Raw genomic sequence first — 11,964 nt, 5'->3', positions numbered from 1 at the left:
AGGATATGCAATTAATATATTTACCAAAAAATGTATTCGATCAAAATTAAAAAGCTTTTCTCAGAGAAATAAAATGCTATAAAACATTCGCATAATGTGACGATTGTTTAATGAATAAATAATTTTATAGGAATGACTTTTTTTATATTTTAGTTAAGTTTTTCGTAAAAAGACTAATTTTGACATTTTTTACACACTTATAATGATTGATATAGCACTTGTATGTACCATAAAATGTTAACAACCACATTCGCTTGAATTTTTAGTGCAAAATTTAGAAAAAACCATTCTAAAAAACAATTTTGGAACCTATTAACAAGTTCTTCACATAAACACGTGGAAACACGTGTTTCGATTTGCGTTGTTTCGCATTGCGTTGAAGTTTGTCGGAACCAATTATTAACGGAAATCGAGGTATGAGTGTAGTCGGCCCCGCCCGACTTTGATCCTTTCCTTACTGGTTATATGTATAATAATCCCACAAATTGCAAATTTGTTTGAAGTTCCTTTTCACCGCACTAATTATGGGCGAAACGGTCCTTTAACACGTACATTTTTGAGTCTTAATTCCATAAATAATCAATTTAAAAATGAATCGCGGCCATGTATTGATTTCAGCACGTCAAGAGAAACATTCAAATCAATGTTGTATCATTCTTTTTGAAATTATAAGAATATTATCTTAAGAATTATTATTTGTAATTTTATCCTAGTCTGTAAGGATGTTGAATTCCATTGACTAATAAACTAAACAAAAACATATGAAGATCGGATCATCTGTTTTCGAGCTACATTGGGCACTGCATTCCAAAATGTCATTTTGAGAAAACCGCATTTTAAACTTCGACGTTAAATACAAATCAGAATGAACTTTCTCTTTCCACGTTGACCGACCTCGCTGTTTAGTTTTGTTTTGTTTACATTCGTGAGTGCGAACAAAACGAATAGCGAAAAGTTCTCAATTCCACAACAATATATAGAATCTATATATATATTTCATCAGCGTTTGAACCCATTCCAACGATCCAATGGAGATAAAGTTTGTGTTTATTTATACACATTTTTCGAAATCTATAAGATTAATTATTTACAATAGGCTTGATGTTGTCGGAGGCTCGAAATCACAACCAACGTTGTTAAAACTCTCGTAGTAACGATGTCATTGCAAAGGGTTGGTGAAAATGACATGCCAAAGCATTGGTGAAAATGACATGTCAAAGCATTGGTGAAAATGACATGTCAAAGCATTGGTGTAAATGATATGCTTTGGATCTAAAAATGAATAGCATTTTTTGGGGTCCACGCTCGTACAAAATTCATCGATGAAGATGCTAAAAAGATGACATGCCAGATCACTTTCACCCATGATTGAATGACATGTTTGGCAACGAACATTTTCCTGGGTTGTTAAGCAATCAAATGTGTGTGTATGAGTGTGTCGTTAATCATTTCGCACAGTAAATGTGTGCCAAAAATTCTTTTTGTTTGGGTGGTGAATGAAACAACTCGGCAAAGCATAGCCGAAGTTACATTTCAGCAATCGTGCAGTTTTCATCTTTTTACATTGAAAAGTTTTTGGTTTTGTTTTGGTTGTGAGAATGAAACGATTCAGAGAAGCTGAAAAGTTTGTGGCTTTGTGTGATTGGTACGGGAATCGTTTTGTTTCTTTCCTTTCATTGCGAATGTGCCTAGAACACAGCCGACCAAGAATAGAGCACACACAATTCTGAATATTGGCAATTTATGACAGTGTGTTAGTAAGGTTGTATCAAAACATTTGCTCTCTTTTGTGTGCTCTTTCATTGCATTCGGGTCGTGTGTGTGTGAACTGCCGAAAAACTTCGTAACTTCAACAATACCAAAGAACGGCATTGGCCTAGAAGGAACTATGGGTCTATCTCGTTTCCTTACATACAAATACACAAATACATAATATCTCTTACCACAGTGTGGTGTAGGGTATAAACATTTTAAAGTTGTTTTATTTTATTTTCATATTTTCTATGAAAACGCATTTTTAAAGTTTGATATCAAAATTTCTGGGTAATCAAAGAAATTTTTTCCAACATCCATACACGTCCTTTAAAAGCGGAAATTTTACACAAAGAAAAACTGATCTGTGAAAGCTACTTTCAATGAGTAGTGGTGAAGGTTATTACAAGGTTATCCCTGTTCTAATATATGTATTTCTTTCTTATTTGTTTTTGGTCTGTATATCTTATCTACATATGTATCTGTTAGAAGCTTTTAATTAAATTTAACATTTGCATATTTCCATTAAAAATATATATAATATTTATTTAAAATTTTGTAGGTGTATATAAAATATATGTATGTATGCTAAATTTATATATAATAATATAAGTAAATATGTTGTTTAGTTCGAAAATGTTATGAATTGACAGTCTAATCATCCAATTGACACAAAGAAGCCGCTCCACGATTTATCCAATGCATTTGATTCTGAGTACATGGTAAATTCATGTACATAACGAAATTTGTTGAATGGCCTGTCGTCGAGAGAACACCACGTCTTTCACTTGTCTTATAGACTGGACATTCATACACCTGTTTTCCATCGCTAGCAACACAAACGTTCTCTATTGCCGGAATTTCAGTTTTGAGGGTTGGTAAGAGGCAAATTACAGGTATGGTATCGAAAAGAATTTTAGAAAATGATTCATCTACAGCACGAATTGAACGATTCCAGCGACATCCCTCTAAGAAGAGACCCTGTACATAAGGAAAAATAAAAAGAAAAGAGATTTAGTTTATACCTTAAAAGAAACATGTTCCTTAAAATTTAATATAATAAATAAGATAAATTGTGAATATTTTTTTCCAAATAGGTGTAGTTTTTCCGTTGCATCACAGTAAATGGAATGAAATATAATACAGTCATAGGCATAACTATTTTGACAGATATAAAAATTCATATTTTCGGTAAAATTCCATACTGGTACTACAGACAAAAAAAAATAAATTTGTTGTGGTTATTATTCGATAATTTAGAATTTCTAATTTGTTATTTAATACTAGTATTACTAGCAATAGAATTCAAGGATATTTTCGATTTCTACCATAAAATCGCCAAAAAATGTTTTAAAAAAATGTTTATTCCCAGCAAAATGTTCGATGCCAAAGATGACATTCAATCATGGGTGCAAGTGATCTAGCATGTCATCTTTTTAGCATCTTCATCGATGAATTTTATATGAGCGTGGACCCCAAAAGATGACGTTCTTTTCTGGATCATAAGCATGTCATTCTAACCAATGCGTTGACATGTAATTTCCACCAATGCTTTGGCACGTCATTTCCACCAATGATTTGACATGTCATTTTCACCAATGCTTTGACACGTAATTTTCACCCATGCTTTGACATGTCATTTTAACCAATGCTTTGGCATGTCATTTACACTAACCCCTTGGCATGAAATTTTATGTATTGTTTGGAAAATGGAAATGCTGTATTGAAATATGGTTTTCATGAAAAACAAAACTCTTTATTAATTCAAACGAATTCATGAAATAACTACAATTAATATATCAGCTTAATTTTTCAAAAGTTTACATCCAAAATTGCAATGTAATCACCACCGCTGCAACGCAAAAGATTACTTCCTCCGTTCTCCGCAACTGATATTCGTTCATCTTACAAAAGGTTTTTTCAATTATCTTCCCATCACCAGTTCAGATTTCGACATGGACTGCAAATGCACTCCTTTAAGTATTTTTATTTCGTAAATTACTTTTATTTTATAATTTTGTTATTTTATAACAACATTTTGGTAATTTATACTCTTTTGTTTAGTGACGGAAATATGTAGGGATCTACAACCCGGCTTGCTTTAGGGATCTCTAAGAACAAAATGTAAAGAACGGGGAGGAGAGACTTTTTATGGAAAATACCATTTATGCTTAATTAATTTATTTTTAATTGTTTCTTTCCAAAAGTAGTTTCTTCTTTATTTTCAGATTCTTGTTCCTTTTCGTTTCGGACTTTTTTTCAAATTCCAAGAAGCGAGATTTGATTGATTTCATTCTATGTCAGATTTAGAACGACAAGGGAACTTTTAAAATAGCAATGTGTGCAGTCCGATTCTATTTTTAGCTCGATGGTTGGGACTTCATATAATACCAATTGCTTAGAAGTTTTAGTTGTTTGATATGCAGGAAATGTAAGACAACATCACGACGACACACAGAGGGGAAACATAGGCCTAAAGTTGCTCAAAACTCAAAATATGAAAATCGTTTTTTATAAAAAAAAAATGTTGATAAACGGCAACCAGACTCTTTTCTACATTTGCTATAACCATCCTCGACTTTGTAAGACTAACCAATCCAATGCAGCAGTCGATTGAACTCAGCCATACTGAAAACAAAAAGTAAATTTTCGAAAACTAAGAAATTAGTTGAACATTAAAATTACATTATTTTCTCGAAAATTTCTATTTTTCAAGATTTATTGTTTTTGTATAGTCTCCGAACAAGATTAGCATTTAAAATTTTCAGATTGATTTTACATCTTTGCTCTTTAATAATGGTGATACATATCCTCTTTATGAAAAATTTTTATGATAATTTTTAAAATTACTACAATTTCAATAGTGAAAAAGTCTATTTCCTCGTCGTTTCCCGATCATAGTTTCTTCTAATGTTTTATGCGCTTGAGTCTCAAATATCAGATTCAATCATAAAAAGTTGCGCATATTTGCGCCATTCCGAAAAAATCCGAAAAAATCTAATTTTTCTCAACTAAAATATGAAATATTTTTATATGGAATTGCAAGGTTTACTCACACTAAATTTTGTTCCGCCTTATAACCGAGACTCTTATTTATCAGACTAAACCAACACCTATCAAATACGTTTGCATTATTCAGAAACATTCACGGCTTTTCTCATGTGAATTGAGAAAAATTTAATATAAGTAAGTTTCAAAAAATAAAATTTGGAATGAAATATATGTATATGGGACCATATATACATCTGTACCGATTTGTTTGAAAATTGGCTCAATGTTTTTTAGTCTAGTTCAGGTTGCATGCGTCAAATTTCAGTGATTTTGGAGCATTTTTATCTCATATCAGATGCGAATATATATGGAAGCTGCATCCAAACCTGGACCGATTTTCATTATATTCTATAGGATTAATCCTTACACAGAAGATATGATTTGTGCAAAATTTTATATAAATGAGCTTTCTAGGGCTTTTGATCAACTTTTAACACAAATTTCCCCTCTGTGCGACTGTTCAAACAACTTTGGTCTGTTCCAGAAACTGCAAGAATCTACTTATTTTTACTACGATAACAATTTTTCCTTTATGTTATCGGAAAAAATAGTAAAAATTAGTAGATATTTGCAGTACTGGAACATACCAAAATGAAAATAAACAGGTGTGTAAATAAAAACACAAACATCATCTCTATTGGATCGATGGAATGGGTACAAATGCTGATGAAAAGATCGGATCTTTCACGACTTCCTTTGCATTGGTTCAAATCCTAAAGAAAAGATCGGATCTTCCACGACTTCCTTTGAACAAACTAGCTATGCCATTCTATTTTTAATGCAAATCGTTGTGGAGGGTATGGGCAGTCCGGCCCGACCGAACTTAAAGAAGTTTTTAATTGTTTGAATTTTATATGAAAAACTAGGAGTTATAAAACAGTTGTAATGTGAAGGATTTATACTACTGAGAACCTTAAATGATAATATAAATCTTACATGGTCAGAGCAAGAAGTTAAAACCTTTAAAATATCTCAAATCGAGAGATAACGTTACATATATTCTTATTTTTTTAGCGAAGTTTTCTTGCAATTGGGAACTTCAAATGCCAAATTACGGCTAACTAACTACGTGTAAACACACAACATTTTGCATTACCAATATACTGAAAAATAATTTCTTTAACATTTTAGATGTGTGTCCGCCTACAAAACCGATAGTTCTGAGTTCACCAACGGCAAACAATTATTTTCTTTGCAAAAATGCGAACAACTGTTGATTTACACTGAAGCGTTTAAGCAACTCCTAATGTCTGTGTTTCAATATTAAAAGGGAATAAAAGTTATTATAGTCAATAATAGGCAAAAGGTCATTTATTCGTGCAGCAGGAAATAATGTTTGAGAAAAAATTTATCATTTCATAGTATTTGTTTGAAAGTGCTTTGAACATGACCATTTCAAATCATCCCCCTTACAATGGGGGGTATATTAAGTTTGTCAGCTGAGAGTGCAAAAGTTTTCAACTGAAATTTGTTGGTATTTAGACTACGTTGGTACTTAGACTACGTTGGGAGTACGAAGCTATCCACTTGAAGTTTGTCGGATATGTCCACGCCTTCAAATAGCCACCATAGAATGGTACCTCTCGATTTCCGGTATTTTTAAGGTTGTGGTCTCAGTTTCCCACCGAAAAGGCAGATATTTCTTATTATGTCCTGGTTGGTGGTAAAAAAACTTCCACCTGACATTTTTCGGTATAGGTCGATGCCTTCATATAAATTTGGTAGAAGATTAAAGGTCGGGGTTTACAATTTTCCACCTGAAATTCGTCGGCATAGGTCGTCGTCCTTATGTAGCCCTTATAGAACGGTACCGCCCGATTTCATATATTTTGAAAGTTGTGGCCTCAATATGCCACAGATATGACTGAAATTTTGCATTTAGACTGCCATGGGGATATAACATATTGCAGAAGAGGATTATCAGTATAAGTTTATGTCTTCAAATAGCCCTATAGAAACGTACTTCCCGATTTTCGGTATTTTGAAGGTTGTGTCATCAATATCCCATCGAAACGGCTGAAATTTAAAATTTAGTCTCAGTTGGTGGTATAAAACTATCTAGCTGAAATTTCCGGTATTGTTCCATGTCTTTATATTGCCCCCATAGAACGGTCACTCCCGATTTTCGGTATTTTGAAAGTTTTAGCTACATTATTCAACCAGAATAACTGGAATTTGGTATTTAGTATTCGCTGCAGTTACAAAACATTTCTCCAGAAATTTATCGGTACAGGTCAACGTTTTATACAGTCTCCATAGGACGGTGGCCCCGATGTTCGTAAACTATCCAAATCCAAAATATCCAGGTTTACGTCTAGCCGGTATTGCCCAATTTTATGTAGTTCGTTCAATTCGGAAATTGTTAATATTGGTCCATATTTTGGAAATAATAACGATGACGCCCCATATAAGCTGAAGGAAGAGTTTAGTACTTTCAGAAACAATCCTATTCACTGCAATACAGTTCGTGGTGAGGGTATAAAAAGTTCGGCCCGGCCGAAGTTAACACTTTTCTTACATGTTAAAACTTATATAGAATAAACGTTATTTGTCATTAACAGGCAAAAGTTCATAAAATAATTTTTGAGAAAAAGGGTCAAAAAGTTATAACCCCAATGTACAACCTACAAAATAGGCGAATTCTATATTTTAATTTTATTTGTGGAGCTTGTTTGCCTATTGAGAATCCAACAAAGTTACAGTCACTAAGTAAAAAGACTTCACATCGAGCGGTAGCGAAATATCATCCATTATGAGAACCCGCAATACCTTATCTACGGGCTACACTAAAACGTGCATCTATAACTTCAGTTCTCTGTAGACATTAGGGCTATAACCAACAAAAAATATCACGCAAGTATCAAATGCGCCATATTGTCATGATAACTTGTTCGGTTCGGTGAAAAACGTTCCCGCATCGACGCCGATTTGTAAAGGCCTTTGGGCAATTTTTTGGCCTTTAGGCCAAAAATGTGCCTCATCGAAATAACGGTTTTAGATCCCAAGTCTGTCTGTCCGTCTGTCTGGCTGTTGGTGCGCACGATAACTCTTGAACGGATCAACCGATTCGAACCAAATATTTTGTCCAAACTTAGTTAAAGTTCGAAGGCCCATCTTCGGTCCATTCCTTCGGGTACCTTCCTCACAAAATATCACAGTTTGTCTATAAAATGGTGTGAACGATAACTGTCGAAGGGACCAATTGATTTGGTCCAAACTGTGCACATCGTATTATTCCTTCCAAATATAGATTGGATTCGAATATTGACTATATTGGTCCACTCCTTCGTGTACCTCCCACACAAAATTCGGATAAAGTGAAGTTTAAGTGCTCCTTTCGGATCATCTTAAAATTATTTTCAGCTGGTTGTCCATGCGGTTCCCTTAGATATTGGAAATATGTTTCAAGAAACCCAGACGGTACCACCCAAAATAGCAAATCTGCAAGATAATTCTAGCAGGGAGTTTCTGATTGTTGCAGACTTTGCACATCATATTATTTCATCCAGTCATATATCAGATTGGAATATGGGCTATGGTCCACTTCTTCGGGTACCTCCCATAAAAAATTCGAAAAAGTGAAGTTTAAGAGGCCCTCTCCCATCGTTTAGATTCTTTTTTCAGTAGGTTGTTATAGCGGCCTCATTTAAAACGGTACAATGTTTTTCCGGAATAAGTCAACACTTCCTGAGATAATGGTTCTTGCTCCAAAACCCTGCCGGTACATACTCACATATCTATAGAGTAAGAAAATTCTAAAACTTTTTCAACAAGTAAAAAAGTATCAGTCGGCTTTGCCGACAGAGATATACCCTCAGCCTGTGTATATTGAAAAAATTTTTCCCAAAATTGGGTTCAGTTGATTAGGATTAAAGATCAAAAATTTTGCGGAGGAGATACTAAAAGGAATGCATCGACATTGACCGTTATGGAAGTGGATATCCAGCCACAACATATGGTGCCATAGGGCGTTTTTACACTCTTCGGGCTGTTTGCTCAAGAAGTATGGACTTGCCCCTAAAAAAATTTTGTGGGGGAGGTACCTGAAGGAGTGAACCGATATGGCTTATCTTCAAACTTAAACTATGTTTGGACAAAATATTACTAAGGCCATATTTTGGACCGAATCGGCAGATCCGATCGAGAGTTATCTTGCGCTCCAACCACCTCACACGGTGTCATAGGGTTTTTTTTTGCAACTTTCATGCTATTTTCCCAGGAAGTTTGGACTTCCTCCTGATGAAACTTGTACCGTCGTATGGAGGGCACTGAATACAAGTTGCTAAAACAAAAATCAAAGCGATTCGAGAGATGGCCCTAAACTGAACTTTTCCGAAATTTTGTGTGGGAGGTTCCCGAGGGAGTGGGTCTATTGAGACCATATTGAAACCTCATATTACCCTGGTAGAAAGTTTTCGCTATACAGAGTATGGACCAAATCGGTCACTCCCTTCAAGAGATATCGTGCGCACAAACTTTCCGAACATTTTCGAACTTTTGTGGGGGAGGTACCGGAAGGAGTGGACCGATGTAGCTCACCTTCGAACTTAAACTAAGTTTGGGCAAAATATTACGACAGCCAAAATTTGAACCGAATCGGTTTATCCGTTCGAGAGTTATCGTGCGCTCCAGCCAGCAGGACAGACAGACAGACAGACGGACGGACATGGCTAGATCGACTCCAAATTGTCTGAAACACATTTCGTCCAAACATACTTGGGGTCAAAAACCATTATTTCGATGAGGCATATTTTCATCGTATCAAAGTGTATATACCCTCCTTAGCCTAAAGGCTGAGGGTATAATAATTTCTTCCAAACTTAGTTTGGTTACTAAAAATGTTTGGTATATGTAAACGAAAGCCCCACATTACGGTACATACAGATTTTAAAGCAAGCTCGTGATACAAAATCCATATCTCTATACTTATAAAAGAGTTCAGTAATGATGACTCGCTGACTGACTGATAATCAACGCCCAGACTAAACGGCTAAAGCTAGAATCTTGCAATTTTGGGTGAGGGTCACTCTTGGTCCGAAGGTGTCAGATAAGGCTGGATTTTTGGAAATTCGAGCTAGAACTGTACTAAAAGTACTAAAAGGTACTAAATATGGTACCGTTTGTATTAGGCAAACGCGAAGAGCTAGAATTCTGAAATTTGGAATGAGGTTCACTGATGGAGAGTTAGAAAGGTGTACCAAATGGTTTTTGGAAATTCGAACTATAAGTGTACGAAAAGTACTAAAAGTTACTAAATTTAGTACTATTTGGTGTTACGTGAACGGATAGAGCTAAAATCTTGAAATTTGGAATGAAAATCAAGGTTTAGAAGATGAGTTGATATAAGGAGGTGGTTTTGAAAATATGTACTCATGTGTACGAATAGTACTAAATGGTACTAAATTTGGTACAATTTGAATTTGGGCGAACCGATAAAGTTGGAATTCTGAAATTTGGAATTACTATTACTGTTGGAGCATATGTTTGAGATATGGAGGTAGTTTTTGAAATTCGTACATATGGGTACGAAAGGTACTAAATAGTACCAAATAAGGTACAATTTGGATTTGGGGGAACGGATGGAGCTGGAATCCTGAAATTTAGAATTAGAATAACAGTCGGGGTGTAGGATAGAGGTATTTTGGAAATTCGTACTTTTGGGTACGAAAAGTACTAAATGGTACCAAATTTGGTACAATATGAATTTAAGTGATCGGATAGAGCTGGAATAGTGAAATTTGGAATTAAGATTACTATTGGAGTGTGGGATTGGGATACATTTGGAAATTCGTACTTATGGCAACGAAAAGTATTAAATGGTACCAAATTTGGCACAATTTGGATTTGGGTGATCAGATACATTTGGAATCCTGAAATTCGAAATTAGGATTACTTTTGGAGTGTTGAATATAGGTAGGTTTGGAAATTCGGACCTGTGGGAACAAAAAGTACTAAATGGTACTAAGTTTGGTACAATTAGGATTATGGTGATCAGATGCAGCTGTAATCCTGAAATTTGGAATTAAGATTACTGTTGGAGTGTTGGATAGTGGTAGGTTTGGAACTTCGGATCTATGGGAACAAAAAGTACTAAGTGGTACTAAATTTGGTACAATTAGGATTATGGTGATCGGATGCAGCTGTAATCCTGAAATTTGGAATTAAGATTACTGTTGGCGTGTAGGATTGAGGTAGTTGTGGAAATTCGTACTCAAGGGTACGAATAGTACTAAATAGTACCAAATTTGGTACAATTAGGATTTGGGTGAACGGATATAGCTGGAACCCCGAGATTTGGAATAAGGAGTACTGTTGGAGTGTAGGATTGATAAAGTTTAGGAAATTTTCAGTTATGGGTAGGAAAAGTACTAAATGGTAATAAATTTGGTACAATTTTTATTTCAGTGATGGGATACATTTGGAATCGTGATATTCGGAAATACGATGACTCTTGGAGTGTTGATAGAGGTAGGGTTAGAAATTCGTACTCTGGATACGAATAGTACTAAATGGTACCAAATTTGGATTTGAGTTATCGGATGTATCTGGAATCCTGAAATTCGGAATTAAGCTTAGTGTTTGAACATAGCACTGAGGTAGTTTAGACAATTTGTACTTATGGATACGAAAGGTACTAAATGGTACCAAATCTGGTACAATTTGGATTTGGGTGAACGGATATAGCTGGAACCCCGAGATTTGGAATAAGAAGTACTGTTGGAGTGTAGGATTGATAAAGTTTTTGAAATTTTTAGTTATGGGTACGAAAGTACTAAATGGTACCAAATTTGGTACAATTTTAATTTGTGTGATCGGATACATTTGGAATCCTGAAATTCGGAATAACGATTACTGTTGGAGTGTTGATAGCGGTAGGTTTAGAAATTCGTACTTTGAATACGAAAAGTACTAAATGGTACCAAATTTGGTACAGTTTGGATTACGGTGATCGAATGCAGCTGTAATCCTGAAATTTGGAATTAATATTAATGTTGGCGTGTAGGACTGAGGTTGTTGTGAAAATTCGTACTCATGGGTACGAATAGTACTAAATGGTACCAAATTTGGTACAGTTTGGATTTGGGTGAACGGATATAGCTGGAATCCCGAGATTTGGAATAAGGAGTACTGGAGTTGGAGTGTAGGATTGATAAAGTTTTG

At 34.9% G+C, this 11,964-nt stretch overlaps 1 protein-coding gene across 1 annotated transcript in view; it reads right to left on the bottom strand.

Moving 5' to 3' along the window:
- Positions 1–2,310: 2,310 nt before the first annotated feature.
- The window catches only part of Dnah3 (dynein heavy chain 3, axonemal), a 389,565-nt gene continuing 379,911 nt past the window's right edge, over positions 2,311–11,964 (bottom strand). Inside the window, exon 34 of the mRNA XM_073981508.1 lies at positions 2,311–2,733. Coding sequence (XP_073837609.1) covers positions 2,407–2,733 — 327 coding nt within the window. The 3' untranslated portion in view covers positions 2,311–2,406. The remainder of the gene's footprint in view (positions 2,734–11,964) is intronic.

This window comes from Musca autumnalis, unplaced genomic scaffold (genome assembly GCF_047663935.1).
Source record: "Musca autumnalis isolate F117 unplaced genomic scaffold, ASM4766393v1 scaffold_4, whole genome shotgun sequence".
Lineage (NCBI taxonomy): Eukaryota > Metazoa > Arthropoda > Insecta > Diptera > Muscidae > Musca > Musca autumnalis.
The sequence above is the reverse complement of the archived record's forward strand: the minus strand, read 5'-3'. Positions and strand labels throughout refer to the sequence as shown.